Source organism: Protomyctophum bolini (genome assembly GCF_963924005.1).
Source record: "Protomyctophum bolini genome assembly, chromosome: 5".
NCBI classification, from domain to species: Eukaryota; Metazoa; Chordata; class Actinopteri; order Myctophiformes; family Myctophidae; genus Protomyctophum; species Protomyctophum bolini.
In genome coordinates this window covers 31,699,135-31,726,165 of record NC_137866.1, presented here as the reverse complement: position 1 = coordinate 31,726,165, position 27,031 = coordinate 31,699,135, and the positions used below count along the sequence as shown (strand labels likewise).

The 27,031-nt window shown below is 44.4% G+C and overlaps 1 protein-coding gene across 5 annotated transcripts in view; it reads right to left on the bottom strand.

The window, feature by feature from the left end:
* mib2 (MIB E3 ubiquitin protein ligase 2) overlaps window positions 1-27,031 on the bottom strand; it is a 74,104-nt gene that overhangs the window by 33,848 nt on the left and 13,225 nt on the right. For 2 of the 5 annotated variants that reach the window (XM_080763199.1, XM_080763202.1), the window contains exons 2-9: window positions 21,082-21,492; window positions 19,506-19,677; window positions 8,151-8,257; window positions 5,885-6,079; window positions 4,346-4,488; window positions 2,982-3,089; window positions 2,386-2,508; window positions 759-921 (exon numbers count right to left, since the gene is read on the bottom strand). In XM_080763199.1, the coding sequence (XP_080619325.1) occupies window positions 759-921; window positions 2,386-2,508; window positions 2,982-3,089; window positions 4,346-4,488; window positions 5,885-6,079; window positions 8,151-8,257; window positions 19,506-19,677; window positions 21,082-21,304 (1,234 nt within the window). In that variant the 5' untranslated portion in view covers window positions 21,305-21,492. The remainder of the gene's footprint in view (window positions 1-758; window positions 922-2,385; window positions 2,509-2,981; window positions 3,090-4,345; window positions 4,489-5,884; window positions 6,080-8,150; window positions 8,258-19,505; window positions 19,678-21,081; window positions 21,493-27,031) is intronic. The other 3 variants (XM_080763200.1, XM_080763203.1, XM_080763201.1) reach the window with 2 other exon arrangements.

Genomic DNA, 27,031 nt, shown 5'->3' with positions numbered 1-27,031 from the left:
AGAGAGAGACACAGAGAGGGAGGGTGGAGAGGGAGGCGAGGGAAAGAGAGGGAAAGCGAAAAGAAAAAAGGGGAGATTATGTTTATGCACTCTGGGATACTAAAACACACTTGAAATTGATGTCGCAAAGTCCTTGGGGCCCCTTTTTGGCTCCCGAGTGACCACAAAGCAGTAAGCACAGGGGGAAAAAAACAGACATCCATTAAGTGGTTTTGTCAAAAGCATGCGTCATCACAGCTACTGGAATGAGTCAAAATGTCCACCACATGCTGTAAGGCCAGCCCTCCCCCTATCTATAGTAAACACACACACACACACACACACACACACACTCTGAGGCGAATGCGATGTGACAGAACGGTTCAGATCATGAGAAACGGAGAGGCTGATGAGAATTGTCTTTCGACGGGACGACCTTATAGCGCCCGCTGCGCCATGGAAGCCAGCCGGCGCGCAGCGAGTGTGACATTCAGCATTCAACTCAAAGAGGAACAGAGAGAGAGAGAGACCATTGTCCATGTGCACGCTAGACTGTTTATGCGTTGACCTACAGTATTATGTGTATATACAGTACATGCATGCAAAGACAGAAGCTGGAATGAGGGAAAGAGGAGGAATAGATGAAGAAAAATAAAAACGAGATAGCGAGAGCATGAGAACAAGAGGAGAAACCAGGGGCCGGCTGTTGAAAGAGCACATGCGGTTTAGAAGTGTCCCCCGTCCCCCCGTCCCCCCCAGGGCGGTATACCGTCCCTTACTTCCGGATTCGTTGGGGTTCTCGGCTGTCATGAGGTTGGCGTCCACCTCCATGGGCTGCGCCGTGAGGCAGGCGGGGTTGAAGGTCCACGTCTGGCCGCCGAACGCCACACGCAGGTCGCCGTCCGCGTACACCTTCAGCACCTTCCCCACCTGGCCGAGGGCCTGAGGGGGAGCGGCGAGCACAGAAGAGAGAAATGACACGTTAAAAAATAGAAACCCCAACTGTGTTGGTACTACATCACCTGGAAGTGTTTCCATTTTTAACCCATTTAGACCTGAGGACGATTCTACAAATGTCTTCTAAATCCTGACAGTTTTCTGAAAAAACCTATGTTTCTATGTAAGTCGTTCTCAAACATTTTCACGTCAAGGACTCCCATGTAATTATTGTAATTACTGTATATCATCTGAAAATATGTTGTTCCAGGGACCTCCCGGAAGCAAAGATTTGAGTTAAAAACGTTTGCTTTGGAAGAATATATTCAAAGATAGAATATATTCAAATTCTAACACCAAATAAATAAATAAACCCAACGGTGTTAGTACTACATCACCTGGAAGTGTTTCCATTTTAACAATAAATTCTGAACCCAGCATTTGAGGAAAAAGCTCTAAACTTGATTTACATTTTGACATAATGGCGATTTTCTGAGCGGTGCTAACACCTCACAAACAATAAAGGGTTTTGTGTGTATTTTTCTGTTTGGAGCATGATAGATTGTGTTTGCATTATGACCTATTGACCCCTGCCCATTCACACTGAGCAGGAGGGCTTGAGACACACACACACACGCACACACACTCACACACGCACCACACTCGCTTTAAAATTTTCTACTGTGGAAGACAGTGTGATGTCTGCCAACAACCGACATTAAGGCTGCTAAACAAAGCTGAGGAGGAGATGCAGCAGGTCAGGGAGTTAAATCTAAATAAGGCAGTGGCGAGTGGCGTTCGTTTAGATGCGGCTAGCGGAGAACGAAAGTGTGGGGTCGATACTGCGGACAATTAGCGAAAGTCTAGTGGTCAGCACCATGCTAGGTCTACTGGTTAGCACCATGCTAAGTCTAGTGGTTAGCACCATGCTTGCTAAGTCTAGTGGTTAGCACCATGCTACGTCTAGTGGTTAGCACCACGCTAAGTCTACTGGTTAGCACCATGCTAAGTCTAGTGGTTAGCACCATGCTAAGTCTAGTGGTTAGCACCATGCTAAGTGAGCGTACAGGAGCCATGCTCTAGTATAGTAGTTAGCACCATGCTAAGTCTAGTGGTTAGCACCATGCCAAGTGAGCGTACAGGAGCCATGCTCTATTCTAGTGGTTCGCACCATGATCTAGTCTATTGGTTAGCACCATGTTAAGTCTAGTGCCCATAGATACGTTCCGTTAGTCCGAACATGCATTAAGGTTGGCGAACATGCACTATGACACGGCACCACCTAGTGGTTAGCACCATGCTAAGTCTACTGGTTAACACCATGCTAAGTCTACTGGTTAGCACCATGCTAAGTGAGGAGCCATGCTCTAGTCTAGTGCTTAGCGCAATGCTAAGTGAGGAGCCATGCTCTAGTTTAGTGGTTAGCACCATGCTAAGTGAGGAGCCATGCTCTAGTCTAGTGGTTAGCACCATGCTAAGTGAGCGTACAGGAGCCATGCTGTCCGTCCACTCTCCGTGGCCTGCCTGGAGCCTCTTGACGCTGTCAATGTCCTCCAGTACCCGAACCAGCTCTCCCACGCCAAACGTGTTCACCTACAGGAGAAATAATACCAATATATATCAATATATTTTATTAATGTGCTGTGGAAAAAAGCATTGAGTTAATGCTAGGAAATCACATGCTTTTACTGAAGCAAGTGCCGTGTACCGATTTTCTAACTAAATTCCCGTCATTCTGAGATGAGGTAACCTTGCGTCACCAGGCGTAGTCATCAGGCAGGAACAATCATCCGGAACTTCCTTTTCCCTCAAACCGGAAGAATAACAATCAAAGCTCTCGTAGCCTGCTGCTTTTATTGAGAAAAATCTGTTTGAGGGGGAAAGGAAGTTCTGGATGACTGATGACTAAAAAACAATACTTTGTGTTGGTGACCATGAAGCTCCTGTGTGGGGAGGAATTAATTGGCATAACGACGAAAATAGGGGTGGAAAAAAGGGCAAAAAAAAGGCACATACAAAAAAGAAAATAGGCCACGTACGTCTCCCTGTAACGGTAAAGCCAGTACCTTGGTGAGGGCCCCAGGGTGGAAAGTCCAGCGAATGTTGTTGCTGTACTGGACTCTGACATCGCCCCGGTCCGTGATCCTATGAACCGTCCCGATACGACAGATGTACTGTAAACACAAAGACCCATGCAGCGTCAGTCAGGGTCACCCACAGGCACGTGCACACATAGACATCAAAGGGGGCTTGAGCCCCTGCCCTTTTACTTTTCTGTAAAAAATGCAGTGTCTTAAGAGTGCGGGGTCACTCACGCCCTGAAAATAGCTGATCTACAAGCTCTCAACGCATCATGCTGCGATGCGTTGGGTGCTTATTGATATTTTTTGTTCAAAAGTGCCCTTTTAGGGAATTTCAGCCCCTGCCTCTCTAACATTCTCTGCATGTCCCTGGTCAGCCATTGCACACCCGCCAGCGAGCTTAACGTTCCCTGTAGCATGAAGCACTGATTCTGAAAGCAGCACCGCACTTTGTTTGCTTAATTTGCTCCCGTTTCTGCCGACGTCCATTTGAGGTTACGAGTTATATAAAGCTACTGTATGCCTGTTTCAACAGGCAATATTGAGTGTGAGGCAACGTATGCCGTATATACAGTGCTAGTACAAGCCACGCACACACACACACACACACACACACACACACCCTGCGCAAACAGTTTAACAGGCAGGAGAACGTGAGCCAAGCACTGCGTATTCCACAGCCTTTTAAAAGTCGTCGGGTACAAGCACATAAAGGTGTCAGCTTCTTGGAAGAATGTGGCTTGTATAACAGTGTAATTTGTCTCTCCAGACCATCGAAGAGGCTTGAATACTAGAGCCCGACCAGGATATCGGTCTGGCCGATACATCGGCCATTATTTGGATTTTTATAGATACATCTGTATCTGCAATTATGCCTCCGATGTGTGTTTTTACCACTTTCAACGTTACCGTACCTTTATTTACCGTCATTCTTGGTGATAATGTTGACATTTTTTCTAAATGTTTCAAATACAACAGATCTACAATTTAGGCATTTAGCAGACGCTCTTAATCCAGAGAAATTCAAAGTAAGCAAGAACAACACATGGTAGGCCTAATACATCAAATGCATCAAAATTGTCCTCACGAATCACACGTAAGCTAAATACCAATCAATACCAATAATGCTGGCACACTGATCTAAGTGTTGAAATAAATTCTAGATAATGTCCTCAAGAATTTACAAAAGTTGCGAGACATGGCCAAAGCATTCCCGGGGGTCCCCAGCCAAAAATAAGTTGAGAACACGGGATGGGACTATGGCGTCGGCCAGGCTCTATTGAATGAACATACCTCTGCCATCTTGGGGGTTCCAGCCTCCATGGCCAGGCTCTATTGAATGAACATACCTCTGCCATCTTGGGGTTCCAGCCTCCATGGCCCTCCTGCATCTGTCGTAGGATGTCCACCTCCAGCAGACACTTGACCTTGTCCGCTTGCAGGAAGGAGTGACCGTCCGTGCTCTCCTGCCGCTGCAGCTCTGCGTGCTCTCCTGGGGGAGGTCAACCAGTGTGAGCGTACAGTACAACAGCACCAGCACAAAAGAAACATGCATGTTAATGATATTAATGCTTGAACCCCCTATTAGTAAAACCGACCCGAGTTGGAGAGGCATTTGGACCGCTTATTTCCGTCTACACGAAAATTCTTTGGCTGAATCATTTAGTCAAGTGACGTGATATAGATTTGTTTTTCCTTGACCACAAAAGCTAAGAATGTCATTTAGACGCCCTGTTGTTTAGACAGATGTTAAAGCACTGGATTGTTATCTTTGCACTGTATTTCTGTGACCATTTACCCAGCCGTTTGTTGACTATATATAGGGTTCATGTTATTTACTCTGTAAACACGTATACTGTATGTGGCTCTGGATGAAAAGCATCTGCTAAAATTGCCAAAATTGTAAATTGTGATCACTGGAGTAAAAATGTGAATTTGAAAAGCACAGCCATTACTTCCTCTAGCCATGCACTACCCTCGGTGGCTGTGACATTGCCCTTGTTTGTTCTTTATGGCAAAAATAGCATGGAAAATATGAATGGGGTTGATGTAATGGAGGTCATAGACCAGAGTTAGAAAATAGAGTGGACCAGGTGTGATGTATTTATGTAGTTGGAAGCAGGAAGTTAGCACCTCCCTGCTGGTTCTCTCAACAAAAGTAATTTTTGCATTGTATTTTTGATTATTGCTTTGATTATCATGTGGCAAAAACATATACTTGTTTCATGATCTTTGGTGCCTTGGTCACCAGAAGTAAAACACTAACGTTACGTTAATCTCTCCACTGCCAGCACCACTGCCTTAAACAGGTGGTGTTGTTGTTAGTAGGAATAAATACAGAAGCACCCGGGGAGAAGTGGACTAATAAAGGGGAGGAGACAAAGATTGTTCAATCTGGGTTCCTATAGATTGACACTACATTAATAACGAACTACACCATGGTCACACAAGTCCTGAACAATATCAGTTCAACACCACGAATGCATTTTGTGTTCGGCATGATGACATGACAATGTCCTCACCAGGGTCTGTCATTTCTTTTGCCACTTGTTAGCGAATGCATTTTTAAGACAAACAAAAGGCTGTTAACCACAGACCTTATTTAGGCATTTAACCCAAAACACATACAAAAAAATAAACCATAGACTTTAAGAGAGAGAATTAGGAAGTGTAAAATGCTGAGTAACTTTCCGGTATTTTGGGAATACAAACCTTGCAACTCTGTATGCTGGTGCCTGTGAAATGCATTATGGGAATTGTAGGAACATAGAATATTGTCCAACATAGACAGAACATGGGCTCTGTGATGAATGTGTTGCCATGGACTATACTATGGTACTCATCAGCAAATGAACTCCAACATGCACATCAACAGCGTGTTTCCCTACCTAGCTTCGGTAGGTGGTCTTTGTAGTAGAAGCCTCCCTGGACATCGGACATGTACTTGAGGTCCACCTTGCCCTTGTGGCCCATGCGGTAGACATTGGTGGTGCCGTTGGACCAGGTCACACTGGCCACACTGCGGCCAGACTCTGTGTCCCAGCCACGAATGTCCACTACCTTCCCAACCTTACCCTCCCCTCCTACACACACACACACACACACACACACGGCCACGCGCGCACACACAATCAGACAAAGTGTAACAAATTGAGTGCGTAGGACAAGTGAGAGAGTAAAGGGAACAGAGAGAGAGAAAATCAAGTTCCTTGAAAAGAAACGCGAATACGCGATTAAAGAGAACTACTGTCTTTGGACACGCACAGTCAGGAATGACATTCAGTAAACACAAAGTGGAATTTGAGTAAAAAAAAGAGAAGAAAAACACACAAGCACATGCATGATCATATATCACATGCTAACATCAGAAGGCCTATTATGCAGCAATGACATATTATATAAGAAATTACATTGAAGGCCGCGGTGACCACTGACGGACACAACACAGTGTGTAATATGAACACAAATGATCTGAGAGACTAGAATTTCTAGAGATCATAATATAGTGGATTCCATGAAACCAAGGGGCTCACATCCACAGCCTTTCTATGAGCCACAACGGGATGCAACACGCAGATCCGACACACCAAAAGGTCCCGTTCAAGGCTGACGAGTGACTGTGCCAACACCCAAGGGCCTCGTTTCTCAAAGACACCAAGAGGACATTTTGACTCATTCACTCCAAGCACAAAAAAAGGGAGCGATGCTATTCTCAGAGATAACCCCAACCCCACCCCCACCCCACCACCGCAACCGGGAAAGGCAAAAGCAATAATAACATTTCACTCTTCTTCCCCTGAAGGGGACTTTTAATTCAGCCTACTGAATGTGCTCTGACGGTTCTCAACATGTATTGAGAGTGAGGGCATCGTTCAAACCGCAACGTCATTCGAATTGTGTCCGCTTTATACTTAGTCACACGCCGGTGGCGCTGGAATAGCAGATCTGCAAGCTCACAACGTGTCACGTCGGGTGACATCGTGAGACGTTGAGAGCTTGTGGATCGGCTATTTGCGGAGCGCGACACCCGTGGTGTGCAACCCAAGAATGTAACTCTGGATTTTACGTTCATAACGATCCACACAGTGAAGGCCAAACTCCCTTATTGGCTCCCTGTGATCCACACAGTGAAGGCCAAAGTCCCTTATTGGCTCCCTGTGTTTGTAACATTATGTGAAACCGCAGGCGGTTCTTTGAGGCCCTGCTGGGCCAAGAAAATTACAAAATCTTAAAACGGTAAATATCCCCAAATGACTTCTACTTCCTCATAAATGCAGCACAAGCTATATTTAGCATCATGGCACATCTCTGTACGTTCCACCATGCTAGTTTGGAAAGTTGGGAAACAAAACTTGTTGGGGGGGAGGGGGGGTTTGTGAGCAAGGTCTCAACACACGCACACACTAACACGCACGCACACACACACACACACACACACACACACACACACACACACACACACACACACACACATCTGTGCAACAGACTCCGAGTGAGTCAGCGCCGGCGATATAAAGTGCATGCAGACGCACCAATTAACACAGGACATTTCATGGGTTAATGAGGGAGACGTGAGCTTAGGCTGTTGCGGGTGGCGGATAGTGGAAAAGCTTTGAAGACGCAGACTCCATGCCGAAGATGGTGGTGGGGTTGTTGGGGAGGGGGTGGAGGGGGCTGCTGAGTTGGCAGCGCCAGTTAAGCAGTGTTGATTTCGTCGACTAACACTATGAAGAAAAGTGTTCGCCGACTACCTTTTTTCACTGACAAAAACTAAATAAACAAAGCTATGATGACTAAAACTAAGGTATATTGACAATTTCGTCAACAAATAAAAACTAGACTGAAATGCTATAGGAAGGGACTAGTGGACAAGATATCAGTATACGTCATTTTACACTTTGTTGCATGCTCAAAATAGCCGATCTACAAGCTCACAACGTGTCGCGCTGCTAGTAGATGTGCTATTTTCAGCAAGTGTAAAATCTGTCATTACGACGGCATCAAGGCCCGCCAAAATACATTGTAGTCGACTAAATCTACATTTGATTTAATAACAAATTCCAGGTGACTAAAGCTACATGAAAACCATTCAAGAAACTATAGGACTCGAACTAATATCGAAGTTTGCTGTCAAAAACAAACAGTGCAACTCACCGTCTTGGTTGCCCCAGTCCCAATCGGGTCCACGAACCACCTTAACACCCTGGAAGATTCCTTTGAGGATGATCCGTGGGAGGTTCTGCCTCGGTGCCAAGCTCACTCTGCAGGGAAAACAAAAAAACAGAACATATTCTCAGTGGTGGAATAGTATATTTTACTTGAGTACTGTACTTTTTGAGTACAATTTTGAGATATTTGTATTGTACTTCCAATACTTACGCCACCACGTTTCTGATCTAAATATTGTACTTTTACTCCCCCAATTTATTTCAACACTTTAGCTACTAGTTGTGTTGTAGATTTTGATTATTAGTACAACACATACCATTGGAAAACAGTCGATCTACAAGGTCACAAAGCGTCACGATGAGACGCATTGTGACCTTGTAGATCGGCTATTTTCAAAAGATTGTTATACATCTTGAAAACATGAAATGGGACATTCTGCACAATGAGTACTTTCTACTGTTGGTACTTCAAGTTCATTTTGATACCAACACTTTTGTACTTTTACTCCAGTACATTTTTAATTCCGGAGTACTTCTACACTGCAGTATATTGATACTTTTAATTGCGAGTACTTTTTCCACCCCTGCATATATTCTCCGTGAAAATAACAGCGAGAGTTGCAGCACTGCGGCTTAGTATGGGACATCTTAAATTAAGACCGCAATTTAATTTACTACAGAACCACTTAAATGAAGGCCATGGTAGGATTTATTGTGGAACTTCTTAATTTAAGACCTCATGAGACCTGCTGTAAAACATTTATGTAGAGAGAGCAGGGGCACAATATAACTTGTGAGGGCCATTACGACGTAGCGTCGAATAATTAGAAATAATGCATGATGACAAGTATTTGCATAGGAAAATAACAGTGGCCACTTAAGAGTGGTTTATACTATACTAGGCAACAAAAAGGGCTGTGTTTACATTTCTATTTTACTTTATAATTGAGAATCCATATATAAAAACAGCGGAAGAAACTATGTTGGACTGCAGCAGCTACACTTGGTTTATCGTTATTATGGTTGCATGCGATTTAATAAACTATGAGCATTGATTTAGAATGGTGGTTAAACTGTTGACCTCCAAGACCGTGTTTGAGGTGGCTTTGATATATGACTTTAACCGTGGAGCCAGTCAGAAAGGATTGTTTTTTTCCCCTCCCCATGGCCCTGGTAGAAGACTAACTGTATTACAGATTAGAAAGACCTTACAAAATTATCCCAGGAAAGAACTGCACCCAAAAGCAACATGTCTGATATACACTGGTGCGTCTGTATGATGAGTGGAACCAGAAGAGAGTCTGGTATAGATTCTACCATGGAAAAGTAAAACCCTTTAAGCCATTCAGGGCGGGAACCCCTCTTTTGGTGTTTTAAGCATTACGTTATACTTTTAGCTATTGAAAAATAGCAGATCTACAAGCTCATAGCGCGGCACTTGGTGCCGTGCTATGAGCTTGTAGATCTTGTAGACACACACACAGAACTTGTAGGTCTGCTATTGTTTTTAAATCGTGAAAATGTGCCTCAAATCTTTGAATATATATTATTTCAGAGTGAACGTATTTAACTCAAATCTTCAGGGGTCCCTGGAACAACATATTTTCAGATGGGGGTCGGCGGCCAATTACATATATTTTTGGGGGTCCTTGACATGAAATAGTTTGAGAAATATAAATAGTTTTCAGAAAACTGTCAGTATTTAGAAGACATTTGTAGAGGTCTAAATGGCTTAATCACATGAACCCTTGCATCCGCTGTTATGTTCTGGGCATGTCATAACAGGCAAACATTCTGCAAAAAGCAGATCTACAATATCACAACACGTGACGTCACACATTATGACCCGTTGTGAGCTTGTAGATTGGCTATCTTCTCTATCTGACGTGCAACAAAGTATACATAGGGTTTAAGTGGTTAAGACCTGAGGCTACACTGAGTACAGTAAGTAAGCCAAGTGCCTGGCCTACATTATGCGCCCACTAAGTGGCACACAGGAACACATGCCACACTTAACAACTGTGGCTTGGAGACATGCAAAGTCATCCACACGAGCCCCACGTACAGTCGGAGAAAAGCACACAGATACATGTAAGACACGGCCTCAGAGGACAGATAATTGTATAGAGCATGAAGGGGGAAAAAAGCAAGTTATCCTTTCTGTGGTGGCTCTTGTCAGAGAGGATGACTTACGTGTGCCTGCCGCCCTGCTGTACACATACATTACAAAGTCATGGCTGTCTCTAACAGGATGTAAGAAGAACCAGGCTAAAACTAAAGACACATGGGAGGAAATGTTATTTTGTTTGGCCTTGTGCTGATATCAATCTGCTGTCGGCATCGTAACCGCAAGCACACCTGCCCAAACTCCACACTCCATTATGACACATGTGTACAGTATAAAAAGACAGACATCTTCACATCTTACAAAAAAAAGGACCGTACCAAAGTCAATACATGTGATTTCTATTAACATTTGTGGCTCTACTGTATACATGAATGTTGTGTTTGTGCTCTTTTATGAAGTTTCTCTCACAATAGTGTTTTTCTTTCATTTGACGCTGTGGACTCCACAGTGTCAAATGAAAGAAAAACACAGTGTGGAGTGCTTTATGGCTCCGTTTTAAGACTTGCTATGCAAACAAATCAAGTTAATTATTATTAATGTTTCCCTGGCTTTTTCTGGTCAATGTTGGCTAAAACATCATTGTGTGGTTATTGATGTTTGAATATAACATATAAATAAGCCTTTCCTCAAGGGACTATTACAATTTCCACTTCAATCCACACGTTAATTTAGCATGGATTAAAACATATGAATATTGAACAGAATCCAATGGCTTCCTTGAAAATTAAACAAACCACGGCATGCCTTGGAAAACAGTTGGCACTGCTGTAATGTCAAGTAAGTATACTATGAGTTGTAGTCAATAGGCTAAACGTGCCAGACCACCGGCATGTCCTTTAAGAAATTGAGAAGCAACGCTGGGCAACATACCGTATGGTAAAGATTTGATCAGATCTCTGTGCAAAGGAGCTCCCTATTCCCATGCTCTTCCGACGGGGTCACCATCCAGCTTCCATTTCCACCCTGCGCACCCCAGAGAATCCAGTGTGATTCAAACCTCCGCTCCCTCCTAGCCAAACCAGGGCTATTATCCTGCACGTCTGTCTTCTCGCACCGGTGACTTGGCAGGTACTAGTAGTCCATGAAGGTTAAGAGCTGGCCCTGGCTGTTGTACCAAGGTTTTACTAGTAGTCCATGAAGGTTAAGAGCTGGCCCTGGCTGTTGTACCAAGGTTTTACTAGTAGTCCATGAAGGTTAAGAGCTGGCCCTGGCTGTTGTACCAAGGTTTTACTAGTAGTCCATGAAGGTTAAGAGCTGGCCCTGGCTGTTGTACCAATGTTTTACTAGTAGTCCATGACGGTTAAGAGTTGGCCCTGGCTGTTGTACCACGTTTTTAATCTTTCCTGCTCATACTGTAACAAGCGGTAGTACAGTAGATAGTTGGACATCACAAGGTGGCCTTGTGATGTCTTACGTGACTTAGGGCTGACTGGCTGACGGTAAATCTTAACGTGACTGTCTGGCCTGGGCAAGGACTGTGTCAAGGTCAGAGGTGTGTGTGTGTGTGTGTGTGTGTGCGTGTGTGTGTGTGTGTGTGTGAGAAACACGGCTTTGGATCTAATCCCTAGACAGCAGGGCAATCGAAAAGCAGGCCATCAGAGAGCAAAGCTCAGCGTGTGTGTGTGTGTGCCCGTGTGCGTGCCTGTGTTTGTGTGTGTGCCTGTGTGTGTGCCCCCGTGTGTGTGTGTGCCTGTGTGTGTGCCCCTGTGTGTGTGTGTGTGTGTGCCTGTGTGTGTGCCCCTGTGTGTGTGTGCCCCTGTGTGTGTGTGTGCCTGTGTGTGTGCCCCTGTGTGTGTGTGTGTGTGTGTGTGCCTGTGTGTGTCTTCTTTAGATTGAACTCCCTGACCTGCTGCATCTCCTCCTCAGCTTTGTTTACAAGCCACTGCCTTAATGTCGGCAAACATCCCACTGAATAGGGATGTCTTCCACAGTAGAACAATCGCACCCCTGTGAAGTGTGTGTGTGTGTGTGTGTGTGTGTGTGTGTGTGTGTGTGTGTGTGTGTGTGTGCGTGCGTGTGTGCGTGCGTGCGTGCAAAAACTGTGCATGCGTGCGTGCATGCGCACACACAGGCCACTTGTCAGGAGTATCTGCACAGAGAAAAGACACTGCACCAATTTAACAAAGCCACAAAAGTAGGCTTTAAAGCCTGGCAGAAGCGTTACAGATACAGGTATCGGTGGTTATCCATCCATCCTCCTCACACAACGCCCACGTTCTGAGAACAAAGACATCAAATCCATCTGAACTAACGGTCACTTCTTTCAGCTGGACGACACCATCAGGAACAGTGACCTGTGTTGACGTGTCGAACCGTCGAAGGGTGGACAGTCGCACTAGGATGAAATCATGTCAATAAACTTAACCTTACTAACCCTATCTCTAACCCTAACCTAAACATAACTGCAAGCACGGGAGCAGCGCATGTTCGCCAAACTTAATCCAGTCTCCAACATTAATGCACGGTCGCCAACCTTAACGCACATTCGCCAACCTTAACGCACGTTTGCCAACCTTAGTGCATGTTCCATGCAAGGCACCAACCTGCACATCGGGAGAAATGATGGATTCAGGGTCTTGCTCAATGACACTAAATCTGGGGGAGCCCGGAGGGGTGCAGTACACTACGTAGTACAGACAAGTCATTGGTCCGACAAATGACAACCCACCTCATCTCCTAACCTAACCATAACAAGCACATGTGGATGCATGTCGGACTAATGCCCTGTCTGAAAACATAGAGTATTAAAAGGATAGAGACTGAACTGGCGTACAACTGGCGTACAACCACCTACTATACATTAAGAGAGCTGCCCTGGTGTAGGCTCTGTGCATGTCATTCGAATGGGGGGGGGGGGATTAACACACTGCAAAGTTGTTGTTTGCCGCCCCCCTCCCCCCTCCTCCTCGTCAACATATGGTATGCACATATGTTGCCTCCAGCACTGTCAACATGCCATTACCTACACATGTCTCAATGTACTATTTAACACAAAATCAACCGTAACTAGGCCTGTATTATTATATTTTATGAAGCCTTTGGGTTTTTTTAAGAGATTTTCGACAAATCAAGGCAAGCATTTTGTACCCGATGCTTTTTAGACAAATTAATTCAATTAATAACCACGTATGCCCTATTTTATCCTGTTATATAGTGTTTATTTATACTATACAGCCGTGTCACGAGAAAACAGAGAAAATAGCCGATCTACAATCTCAGAGCATGTCCCATCGAAATGCATCTTGAGCTTGTAGATCTGCTTTTATAACAATCTTCCAAACAATTATAAAACGTTTGAGCATTTTAGGTAGTCATAATAACATGCCCAAATTAAACATGGCCAAAATCATTTCCCGGGACCCAAATCTCTCTATATATTTTTTTTTAATGATTGATCAGATCAATTCATTTGATTGTTGAACAGTAACCACATGTGGGTCAATAACAACACGAGGTGTTTTGACACAGTAAGTAAAAATAGACCGATCTTGCTGCTGTGGTTGACACAATTTTAATCTTGAATGTATATTTAATTTGGGGCTGAACTGGATGGGGACCATTAAGATTTGTGGATGTTTACGAGATATACTGTATTTTGACACCAACACAAGGACCCCCAAAATTATACTTGTTATCCAACGGACCCCCATTTGAAAGGATATGCCAGGGACCCAACCATTATAATTTCAAGGACCCCCAGTTTGACCCCCATTTCTTTTCTTTTTTTTATAATATTTGTTTTATTTGGAAAGTGCATTGTAGTACATACAGCATTTCAACCAAACGACACAAGAGCAGTTCCCAAGATTTTCTTCTTTTCCTTTTTTCCCCACCCCTCTTCCCTCCCTCATCCCCCCTCCATGCGGCACCATCTCCAATGTCTCTGTATAGTATAGTCCTTTTTCTACAGACATCGAGTCCACACTCAATCAGAGACAGACAAGGCATTAACACTTCAGGTGGTACATTTCAGGAGGACGAATTGACCCCCATTTCTATCTCTGGGACCCTCAATGTATAGTGTAACGGGTCTATTTGGTTCCATTTGTAGACCCTTCCATTTGGTTCCAAATAATCATTTAGCTGGGGACCTCCTGGAACTTGGTTCTTTGGTTACCAACTCTCCATCATTTCTCTGGAGACCACCTGGAACCTCCTCAGGGACCACTGGTTGAAAACCAGCATCAGTCTCAGTGCCAGTCTCCATCTCATAAAATTAACCTCCTTCAGAAATGATCCGCCCACCTGGGGATCGAACCAGGCACCCTAAACACTCATCCAGCGGAGTCACCCCAAACATCAAACGCCCTTTTTTGTCAAAAAAGACCAAACTCCCATCTCTCTACAGTCCACAAACCCGTTCTGCAAAAAAATAAAAAAACACTTGCCTGTTCTAGTCGAGAAAACAAGGCAAATGTGTCTTTCACAGCAAATATCACACTGGGGATCCAAACATAGAGGACTACTGTCCGCACTGTTTGTCACCACACATAATAATAACCATTCATAATGAGCATAAAGAGAGGATTTGAGAGAAGATAGGATTGTTGTCTATTTGTAGCCAGTGGTACAGAATGTATCTATGCAGCTAATGACGGCTGGGTCTAGTCGGCATAAAAGTGAGTGCGAACAGTGTTGTGTCTCTGGTGCCTTCCAGCATGTACAGTCTTTTATCCTGTCCTTTACAGCCACGGCCAGTGTTGTCTGAAAGCTCCATTCACATCACTGCTGGCTGGCTGGCTTAGCCAGTCTCTCAGTCATGTCACTTCAAAGTCTAACTTGTGCTCCGGTCACTTAAAAAATGCTGCATTTTCAACAGAAGAAAAGCATAATCTTTTTTCCCCCCTTTTTAGACTGCAATATTGTATTCAAATAACAAAACAAAAAATAACATCTTACGCATGATGAAGTTAATTATGCAAGAAATGTGGTATACGTGTGCCACAGACCTATTCAGAGATTATCTAAACTGAAAACGTGCATCTCCCGTCCGTCCGTCCGTCCCATCACCCACGCCTCCATGTCTCGTGACAACACGTCTCCATATATGGTCACGCCTTGTGACATGATGAAGACCCTTAGATCTACATATATGGTGCCTCGTCACCCTCGTGACACGTCAGCGCTCGCCCAGCAGTCCGCCGTCTGTCACCCTTTAGGGCAAGGTCGCTTCTAGCCCTCAGGGCGTCTTACTGGTATACCTTAGAGTTGTTGGGTGGAAATAATAAAAGTCCCACCCTATTTAGTGAAGAACTGGAGATCTAGAACCTGGGGTCATGTGATAGGCGACACCACAAAGATGTACTCTTTGGCTTGCACTCAGTTGTAGATAATTGTGCCCTACAGACTGACACTCTCTCTCTCTCTCTCTCTCTCTCTCTCTCATTTTACAGGGAAACAAATATAACAGGGTTGACAGTTCATGGGCACCTAAGGATACACATGGCACCTTCTCCTCCACACAGACAAACTGCCTATAACAGCCGAAATAGACCAGTATTTCGCAAATTGTTTGGCGTTACTCTTTGTCATGCCAGCTATTGTTAGGCCACTCGTGGTCAGTTTATTTACGTACATGCCCAGGCTTTCAAATATCAGTATGGCGAATATACATCCGGTACCCAAGGTTAGTATTATTTAAGCTTCATACACTATACACAAATATTGAATAACTGACTTAATTTCCGGCCTTGAATTGTACTGGCCATTTACAAAATTGAATTTTTTAACATTCCTCAATAAAAAGAGGAATGATGGTGCAAATGCAGTGGCCTTGGTTGAAAGTAAAAAGAGGAGAGAGCGATTTATCCTAGGTACTGTTTGTTGGGTCAAATAGAGGTGTTCCACCAGGCTGTTTCAATGAAGGACATTGCTGAGCCAAACAACATTCTCCACCAATGACAAATCAATAGCGAAGAGAAGCTGGGCTGGGGGACAAGATGACACAGTGAGCCACAGCCTCCATCACAACTCACTTAATCCATTTTGGGAATTTTGGTGTTTTAAGCTTATTATGCTAAGCTTTATTATGTTATACTTTAGCTATTGAAAAATAGCAGATCTACAAGCTCATAGCGGAAGAATATATATTCTTTCAGAGTTTCAGTTTTTTAACTCAAATCTTTGCTTCTGGGGGGTCTCTGGAACAACATATTTTCAGATGGGGGTCGGCGGCATATTACATATAATTTTTGGGGTCCTTGACATGAAATATTGAGAACCACTGATTTAAACACTGGTTAAAAATACAGGCCTAAATTAAGCAATATTACACGAGAGGGGGTGGTTTAACATCATTAATGCACGCCTGCGATGTTGCAGGAACTCGCCCTGCGGGTGAGTTCTTGAAAGCAACGCAGAAGTGCAGTAATGGCGTTAAACCACCCCCTCGAGTGTAATATTGCAATTATACAGTTACCCTTAAAACTAAGAGAATTATTTTTCAATGACAGATGTAGTCACTACGACCACAAATGTCCCAAGAAACTAGCTAGCCTAGCCGCCGAGTCTGCTGTGCTCTCAGAGAAAAGCACGGCTGAATTGTTTGTTTTGATTAGGCATTGAAATAATGTGGTTTGAAGCACGGGTTGGCTAGAACAGGTGTTAGCTGGGGACCCCCGGAAATGCTTTGGCCATGTCTCGCAACCCCCACCCCTCCCCACCCCCAATACAAACTAACTGCAAAAATAACCTTAATATTAGAGAAAATATATCATAAATAAATACTGAAACCAGATATAATCATTAAGGAAAGTTTATGCATGTACTATGTGTACTACTATGTCAACTCCATTGCCATTTCCCAGCCATTTAGTTGCAATAACCCATGGGTCGAGAACCCCTGGGCTAGAAAGCTGTTTCAACCAATCAGATTGCTTCCTCAAAACGACCTGTTGTATAATGAGTGATCACTAAGCTATGTGGCTTTAGGGTAGATTCACACCGAGTCTGTTTTTTTCAAACTGCTCGCAAATTGCCTGGTCCCCGCTGGCCATGATTCACATTGGCCTTGATTCTTCTGCAAGCCGAGTACACTTCATTCAACCATATTCAATGCTTTTACATTGCAGAGATCCGTATCCGAGTACACTTCATTCAACTGTATTCAATGCTTTCACATTGCAGCGATCCGTATCCGAGTACACTTCAATTGGTCCCCGAGACCACCTCCATGCAGTCCAGACCCGGCAATGGTTGGGTGATCCGCTCCGGGGAACGGTACGCAGCATTCACACTACCACAACATCTGCCAAGTGGTTCCGTGTGCGCACCCGGGACCATAGTGGGGAATCTGTCCTTAGTGTCACTGTATACAGTATAATATGTGACTTAGTCAAAACATATTTTACTGCAAAGATTTACCAAACAGAAACACTATGTAGTACGAACCAGAGTAATTACAGAAATCGTTAGGCAATGTCATGCAGTTCACAGAAGAGAATCTTAAGTAAATTCTCTCTGTATGCTGAGCTAACAGGAACCCCAGCAATATACCCTGCCTAGTACATACATCATTACATAACATTGTGCTATCCTTGCAGATATGGCACAAAGTAATTAAATTACCCTCACTCAAAGCCAACTACTCCCACCCTGGCCTCCCTATTTTGGGTATAGGTAAAAAATACAACCTATTGGATGGCAGAAATGTTACACACTACAATAATTTGTTATGCTGTGTAGTGTAGTGTACTGTACTGTATGTTATGTTGTTATCTGTGGCCTTATTTTGTTTTGTGTTTATATATAATGCTGGCATAGTTGGTTAGTTACAAGCAAGTCACAATGTAGTATAGGGCTTAAGTGGTTACGTGGCAAGGACTATTAACTTGTGAAGCTCCAATTTTCGTTATTTGATTAAAAAAAGTTGGATTTTGCAAAGTCATGACCTTGAAAAGATGTTGGACGCTCATAAAAGCACAGACAGGTAGAGATGGAATGGAGGGCCTTGTCTGTTCTAGAATTTAGAAGAATCCCTTGTTCCATTTAGTGCGTCACACTTATCCCTCTTTAAAACATGGGCCGGGCCAGCTGACATTCAGACAGGGCCCGGAGGGGCGTGGAAGCTTTACTGTGAACTGATGCAGAAGAATGGATTTGCAGGGGGAGATGTCTCTTTAGGAACACGTTATTCCAACCAGTTCCTTTCCCCTCCATCAGGCGCCCCGGCTGGCCAGGGGGAGGCAGTTTAGAGACCAGGATTACTGCATGTTTTTTGTGGGGGGGACACGGGGAGAACATGCACACAGAAAGGCCCTTTCGCCAACCCCGCCTTGGGTATGGGCACTGATGACGCGGAGGAGGTAACACGCCGCCAGCACCCACAGCGTCCCGAGCGGGAATCGAACCCAGGACCTTCTAGCTGTGAGAGGACAGCACTACCAACTGTGACACCGTGCCCAGTTGTAATTTTCAACCACTCCGGTATGTCTCGTGTCTCGCCTGAATGAGTCCCGGAAGAGTATTATTGAGGATATAGTCAATCCTAGGAAGAGCTGTCTCCGAGCGGACGCGTCCAGGCTGTGTAAACACGGGAGAGTCAGCGTCGAATGTATGATGCACAGCCTGCGTAGCTAGTTCAGGCAGACAACTCCAGAGCGTGCCTACCTGATCAGGTGACTAGTCACATGCACATTTTTTTGTTTGACAGGAAAGGGGGAGAGAGATGGGGAGGGGGGGGGACATTTTCCAAATTTCCGAATCTTTACTTGAGTATTTCCAAATCCCACAGCCTCCCCAGCATCCACCTGTACACTCTGTTTTTAGATCCCCCTGGGGGTCTTCATTAATTCCCTGTAGTTCTATTTTGCTTATAACTTAACTAAAATGTTAATGTTACAGGGAATGAATGGGGACAGAGCCCTGACGCCAATCTATGCTTCATATATATATGCTCAATAAATACATATTCTAAATTAATTCTAAGCGTAGGTCCGACTGAAATTATTTGATGTACTTTCTATATACGTAAGTGTGAATTTAATTGAATGTAGAGGAAGTTGAGTAAATTAGCCAAAGGCTGGCTGTGTAAATGACCGACACTTCAACTCGACAGTCACTTGACAAACATTTCAAGTACTGTACACGTCAGGGTCGGTGAGCTCGGGTGGCGGAGGCGGGGGGGTGGTGGGGATGGCAGTGCAGTGCAGTGCAGTGCAGTGCAGTGCAGTGCAGTGCAGTGCAGTGCAGTGCAGTGCAGTGCAGTATACTCACGGGTGAGAGTGTGCGGTCTCGTATCTTTCCAAAGCGTGGCTCAGGTCGTGCTTGTTGTTCATGTAGCACTGGGTGCACAGGTCGTAGTCGAAGCACACCTTGCACTTCCAGCGCATTCCCATGATGCCGTGCTTCTTGCAGCTGTCACAGATGATGTTGGAGTGACGCACACCTGGGGGGGAAATGGGGCAAGGGGATTGCGTCAGCACAGGTTCAGGGAGAAAAGTGTTCCGGAGGCAGACTTATTTTGTTCCTTAACATCAGTTGACCACAACTTTTTTTTGATTACTTTCATGTAATCAATGTTATCATGTGCTGGTACCACCAGTGGTGTAAAGTAACTACCGGTAAGTACTGTACTTAAGTGCATTTCTGAGGTATTTGTACTTTAGTGGAGTATTTCCAACTTCCAATACTTTTACTTCTACTCCACTACATCTCGGATCCAAATGTTGTACTTTGACTTAGATTTGGATTAATATTAAAGAAAAACTTACATTAACCATAGCTTCCATTTTCGCATTGCAACTTTTCAGGACTAGAAAGCCTGCAAATTATGCTGCGATGCGCTTTTGTATCGTTTCATCTGCCTGTGTAAACGCACCATGAGGATCAAAATCTACTAAACCAAAATGCTTAGATCTTTATGCAGTTACAATAAGAAAGGTTCTCAACCTGGGGGTCGCCAAAAAAACGTTGAGAACCCCGGCACTATAGAACAAGAAAAACGTCATGTCCTCTTAAACGATGTTAGTTACCACACTGTGGTAACTAACATCCAGTGTGGAAGAACTGAAGCGTGAAAGGCAGATGACAAAAATATGCCCTCAGCACATGTCCCTGTCGCTCTTCAAACCACCCCCGCCCCCCTCCTTCTTTCCCTCTCTACTCTCTCGCTCCATTAATTGATGGCAGAGCACACGACGCAGAAAAATGTTGCTTTTAAATTAATTGAGCCAAATGTGCAGATGAACGTTAGATGGCTCGTAGCATGTTGAAATTTAGATGCAGAGTAATGGTCTCTCAACTGCACCTCACTCAGGAAAGGTCCCTACTGGTCCGACAGCCGAGGTGGACGGGAGGGAAATTTGGTATATAGTCTTTTTTTATTGGCCTAAAATATTGTCTATATACTGTATATATTCATGACTCCACTTGCTGACCGGCTGAACATATTGGGCTACAGAAACAGGAGATAGGCTCCTGCTGACCCTATGGGTCTCATGGCTACAGAAACAGGAGATAGGCTCCTGCCCATATGGTCCACATGGCTACAGAAACAGGAGATAGGCTCCTGCTGCCCCTATGGGCCTCATGGCTACAGAAACAGGAGATAGGCTCCTGCTGCCCCTATGGGCCACATGGCTACAGAAACAGGAGATAGGCTCCTGCCCATATGGTCCACATGGCTACAGAAACAGGAGATAGGCTCCTGCTGCCCCTATGGGCCTCATGGCTACAGAAACAGGAGATAGGCTCCTGCCCCTATGGGCCACATGGCTACAGAAACAGGAGATAGGCTCCTGCCCCTATGGGCCACATGGCTCGGCAAGCCTTACTTAGTTGTCAGACTCACCGATCTGAGCGTTGTCGTAGAGCAGCAGGTCGTAGGCTCCCTGGTAGCCCGTGCGGTAGTTGGTGCGCGTGCCGCTGTCCCACTGCACCACCACCGTCTTGTCGGGCGTGGTGGTGCTGCCCTGCCGGCCGATCTCCACCACCGTGCCCACGTGGCCCTCGCCGTCGTCCTGGTTGCCCCACTTCCAGTCCAGGCCGCGCACCACGCGCATGCCCACCTCCATGCCTCCGAGTCCCACGCCGCCTTTCCTGGAGGAGGAGGAGGATCCTGCTGGCGCCGCCGCGTGCGCCGCCGGCCGCGCCCTGCCGATGTCGGTGCTGCTGCGCCTCCGGGGCCGCTGCGCCGCCCGCCCGGAGGACAGGGAGGGCAGGGCCGGCACCAGGGCCGTGTCTGGGAGCAGGTCAGGGGTGACTGGATGAGAGACACAGAGACGGAGACAAAGTTGGTCATTTAGTTTTTGTTTGTTGACAAGTCAGGTTCCAATGCAGGGGGGCAGTCAGACAGATATTTTGTGAAGCCACAAGGAAATCGGGATTTCCTGAAAGTTCATATAATGGCCTGTTGTGGCGCTGTCATTGGGCCCAAAAAAACCCATAGCCCCATAGAAGTCCATGTATTTGGGCCCAACTTCACCTAGACTGTATTACCTTAATAAACATGGTCATGAATACTTTCTGCTTCCAGTCACTAGTTTAAAGTCTCATTTCTAATGTCATAATATTCTTTTTGGAAAATTATGGTCGCATTTACAAAGAAAATGACCATAAAGTCGCGCATGTTCTGAGGGGCGTGGCTACCGTTAGAGTCAAAATAAAAACCAACAGAGAAGAAGGGGGGAAGTCCCGCCTCGTTGTCTGGGCCAGCCAATGGCCAGCTGGGCCCAAACGGATCTAGAAAGATGGCGTAGTACACAAGGAAGGACTGACAGGCTTCATTTTACGTTCATGTTAGACCCGGGGAACGCTATGTCCATATTTTTTACAGTCTATGTTCCAATGTCTGTTTATTTTTTTTGTCAAATATGTTTTTTATTAAATGAGCATTCAGTGATTTGGGTGATTTGGAAAAACCCTGGTCCGCCCCGGTAACAAGATGTGCACATGCAACGGGCCAACAGAACTCACAGCAAGGCCCGCCCCCGCTCGATCATGATTGGCGGAAGGCCTCTCTCTATCCTGATTGGATGAAGGCTGGGCCACCCAGCCAAAAACACCCCTGACAGAGAGACATATAGAGATGATTGACTGTATTTTAAATGAAAGAGGGGTTAACTGGGGACAGGGAGGAACTCCTTACATGATCAGCAGCACACTCTATAGTATGGAGGATTATCACAACAAAACAAAAAAGAAGTGATATTTGAATTAAGTGAAATCACTGAATATACCTTTTAGAACAGGTTATAATGAATACATTCTTATACAATTGGTACAGTATACATTCTAAAATGGGGAGAAAAGAAAGAAAAAAACAGACAAAAAGAAAACCCTGGATTCCTCCCACCCATACGGCTCAGTGACACTGCATAGAATAAAGTAGTAAGATGATGAAATGCTGTTATGGAAAACAACAACACTTGAAATGATGATGATAGACAGTCAACCACACCAGTGGCATCCTGTCCATTAGGTGCTTCTACTCACATAACGGACAAGGGGCAGCCAAACTGTTGTCTCTCTTTGTTTTTTTAAGAAGTACCTTATTCTCTCAAGATGTCCGTTTATTTTTCTGAGGCACGGCTCTTATGCCACGCTAGCTTGCTAATGGAAATGACACTGCCTGCGTGGATGCAGTAAGTGACCGACTGTCTGCTAAAGGACATACAGTATGCATTTATTTATTCATCGGTCATTAAAAATGGAGAGTATATTGTGTTACTCTACTGGTGGAATATGTATTAGAGCCCTTAGTGTGTGTGTGTGTGTGTGTGTGTGCGCGTGTGTGTGTCAGTCATGGTGGAATATCTATTATAGCCTTTACTGTGTGTCAACTGTCAAGGTGGAATATCTAAATTATTGGAACAGTGGTTCCCAAACTTTTTAGCCCGTGACCCAAAACAGAAATTAGATTTTACCCAGGATCGAAAATAGCCGATCAACAAGTTCACAACTTGTCGTTTTGCACCGCGTTGTGAGCTTGTAGATCGGTTATTTTAGAGCTATTTATTAGAGCTCTCGCTGTGTGTGAAGGTGGAGTATCTATTAGAGCCCTCGCTGTGTGAGTCATGGTGGAATATCTATTAGAGCTCTCACTGTGTGTCATGCTGCGCTAAACCGAGCTCTGACCTGGCAAAGCGGAGGCGATGTGACACACATACTGTAGACAGGCTGCACACACACACACACACACACACACACACACACACACACACACACACATCTCTCTCAAATTCATAACTCAAATTCATAGTCCTGGGCTGGTGACACCCCAAAAGGAGAAGGAACACAGGAAGTTGCATGGACGGGTGTTGAGGCCTTCAGGGCCTGAGTCAGCGAACCAGACACTAGGATCCTTAGCTCTTCCGGGGAGTCATTTGTGACGAATCAGGGGCTATATTAGCCCGTCACTTTGCCCCCGTCGTCGTCAGTCACATGCCAGTAGTGCATGCTGTTGCTGTCAATATACAGCCTGCGGAAGAAATGCAAATGTGGCGCGAGCGCAACATACTTTTCTCCTTTTGTTTTCTTTTTCTCGTTGGGTATATTGTATAATGTTACTAAATACCCAGGAACAAATGCCATTGTCTTACTTTTATTAGATTTGATTTATTGTACTATTTGTATTGTTGTATCGTCTTTTTTTTCTCAATTGTTTTGCATTGTACTGTATTGTATTTACTTTTTGTCTTGTTTTTGTTTCAATTGTTGTTGAAAAAGGAATAAACATTGAGATTTTTAAATACAGCCTGTATATCGTACGGTAACATTGAATAACAATGACATTCCTGAAACTGTTTTTGGCTTTTCGGCCGTTATTGATAGTATCAAGTGAAGACTGACAGGACAGAGGGGGAGAGAGAGAAGGGGAGAGACACGCAGCAAAGGTCGTCATGAACGGGACTCGAACACGTGACACGCCGGCTGTCAGGCCAAAGCCTATATTGTGGCATGCGCCTGGACCGCTAGGCCAGCGGGCGCCCCAACTGAAGGAGCATTATCCCCATTATCATTTCAGTATGTGCGCAGTGTGAACGCATACTGTACATTGCAGGACTTGTTTGCTTCGGCACAGGATTCTATTACACAATAAAAACCTCAGTGTTACACTATATATACACAGTATATAACAAAGATAACCAAATGGACCCATATACGGAGCATTTTACAGGAGTTTATCTGCCCCATATATTAATAAGTAGATGCGTAGATGCGTTTAGATCCGTGTGGGACTGGCAGATTTGGAGTAAGAGTATTTCAGTCCATCGCTCCATTTCCTCCCGATGTACAGTACCTTGGCTGCCAACCGTGGAGACTGCAGCTTTTTACATAACAGCCCACAGAGTGAACTATGTGTGAGTGCGTGCACTCATGTGCCTGCGTGCGCGCGCGTGAATGCAAACGCACAAATATGTGCTAGACTGAAGCAAGAAGGTCAAAATGAAGCTACTAAATGGGTCAAAACTAAGCAAATTAGGCTGATGTTCAGTCACCCAATGTGGTGGAGGGAGCTGCTCTCATATTTCAGTGCTTCTCGCTCCAAAAGACAATTTCACACTCACAGCTCCAAACCCAGCGAGATTCTGCACCTATTACAGCCTTACGGGCCCACACTGCGAACACTGTCGAGGATATCTCTCACCAGACCCAGAAACAATATAATGTCCAGCAAGCCCTTAGATTTGAATAAAAACAACACCAAAATCAAACTGTCTTAAACACACTGGAGATTTGTTCTTTGCATTTGTTTTTATTTTGTTCCGTTTTTTATTTTAAATTGTATTTTTAGTTGTACATTTGTATTGTATTTGTTTTATTTAGGACGCCAGGAAGACTAGAGGCTCAGTCACGTGTCTCTAATGGGGATCCTTCAATAAACATAAACATTTGGGACCCTGACGAAGGCTTGTATAGCCGAAATGCGTTGGTCCATTTTTAATGATCTTTGCCATGCCATAAAATAAAGGCTTTTTCACTTGACTGGAACCTTTTTTATCTTTTCATGTTTGAACCCTCGCCAACGAGCACCTGTTTTCAGTTCACAACTACAAAGGACCACGGCAGCGCTTCTTTGCTCTATTCAAGCCCTTAGATTTCACTGGTTTTTTTCCACCCGATTCTTTTTTAATTTATTGGCTGATATTCAGATTTAGAGGGGGAAATGTATGGATCCAATTTCATTTTCATTTATATTTATAATAGGTCCGTCAGTCACGATACATTTGACATGACATTTGCACGCTTCATCAAGATTACAATTAATGTCGTCATTAACCACTTTGCATCGTTGTAAGCATTATGATATACTTTAGCTATTGAAAAATCGTGAAAATGTGGCCCAAATGTTTGAATATATTCTTTCAGAAATTCAGAGCATACGTTTTTAAACTCAAAATCTTTGCTTCTTGGGGATCCCTGGAACTACATAGAAACACAGAATGGGGGGGACTTTTTATTATTTCCCACAACAGCTCTAAGGTATATTAATGACATAGTAAAATGTTGAAAATGAGTGTTATTCCCATAAGAGGCCATAAGTATCTGCTCAAGCGTACTGTACAGAAGCATATGGGAGGTGGGGGGATCCAAGTGGTAAAAGACATGCTGCTCATACAACCATTTCCTGGCCAACATCTTCACAGCATAAGCCAGATTTGTATACATCGATTGTATGGTGTGTCCACTCGCTATAGCCCAAAATAGCAGACGTGAGCTTGTGGATCTGCTATGTTCCATGCAGTGTCACAGACAGGACCATAGTATGCGAATCAAATATGGTGTAAAATAAATTATGCATTAGCGCCCTTTATAACTAGAATAACAGGTCTCATCCAGTCAGTTGACATTTCAACCCAGAGAAACAGAGTCTAGAGAAAGATTCCTCTCATGACTAGTGTGTGTGTGTGTGTGTGTGTGTGTGTGTGTGTGTGCGTGTGTGTGTGTGCGCGTGTGTGTGTGAATCCCTTTATCAGGAAATGCTCAGCTCACCTCCCTTATCTAATACATTCTACAAGAGCATGTGAGAACAGTGTTTTATTCAACAGCTGAATTTTGCATGCGACAACTTGAAGATTACACACTGACAGCTATGTGTGGCCCTGGGTCTGTCCCTGGCTGGGTGGCTGGGTCTGTCCGAGCACGAAAATAGCATTATAGCGTTTGTTCACAACCAAGTGTCACTGTTGCACAGCCTAACACACACACAGACACACACAGGCCAGGGATGAGGGCTTGTACAGCATAAGTACAGTACAGCACCACTCACTTCAGACGGGTCTGATTTCTCTTTTCTACTCTTGCTAGGAAACGTTAACCAGTGGCCTTTTGAAAGAAAAGATAGAAAAGGGATGTTTGTTTTTTTAACATTTAACATTGCATTATAGGCCATTTAGCATTTTATATTCAGAGTCAAGCAGTTTCTATGTTAGATGCTTAATGGATTGGAAGGCATAGGCCAACTTCTACTAATACTAATACGATTTAGACAGTAGACACTCATTCCTTGACTGCCTGTATATCTCTGGGCAACATTTTAGCAATCGATAGCCACACCCTGAAGAAGGGTCTGTCAAACTGGTCTGCGCTTGGTGTCTTTTAATTGTTTTTAAAATGTATAGCTGTATCGAGTAATAAAGGCTTTTAAAATTAATCATTGCTTGAAGCTTGTCCCAATGGCACCCCCCTTCTCCATATACAAGATGTTTTAACTTTGAGCACCTCGTCATCGCGGACTGGAGTATTCACACATTTTTTGAGGGGCGCTAGCCCCTCCTATATACAGCTTTTGTCCCCAC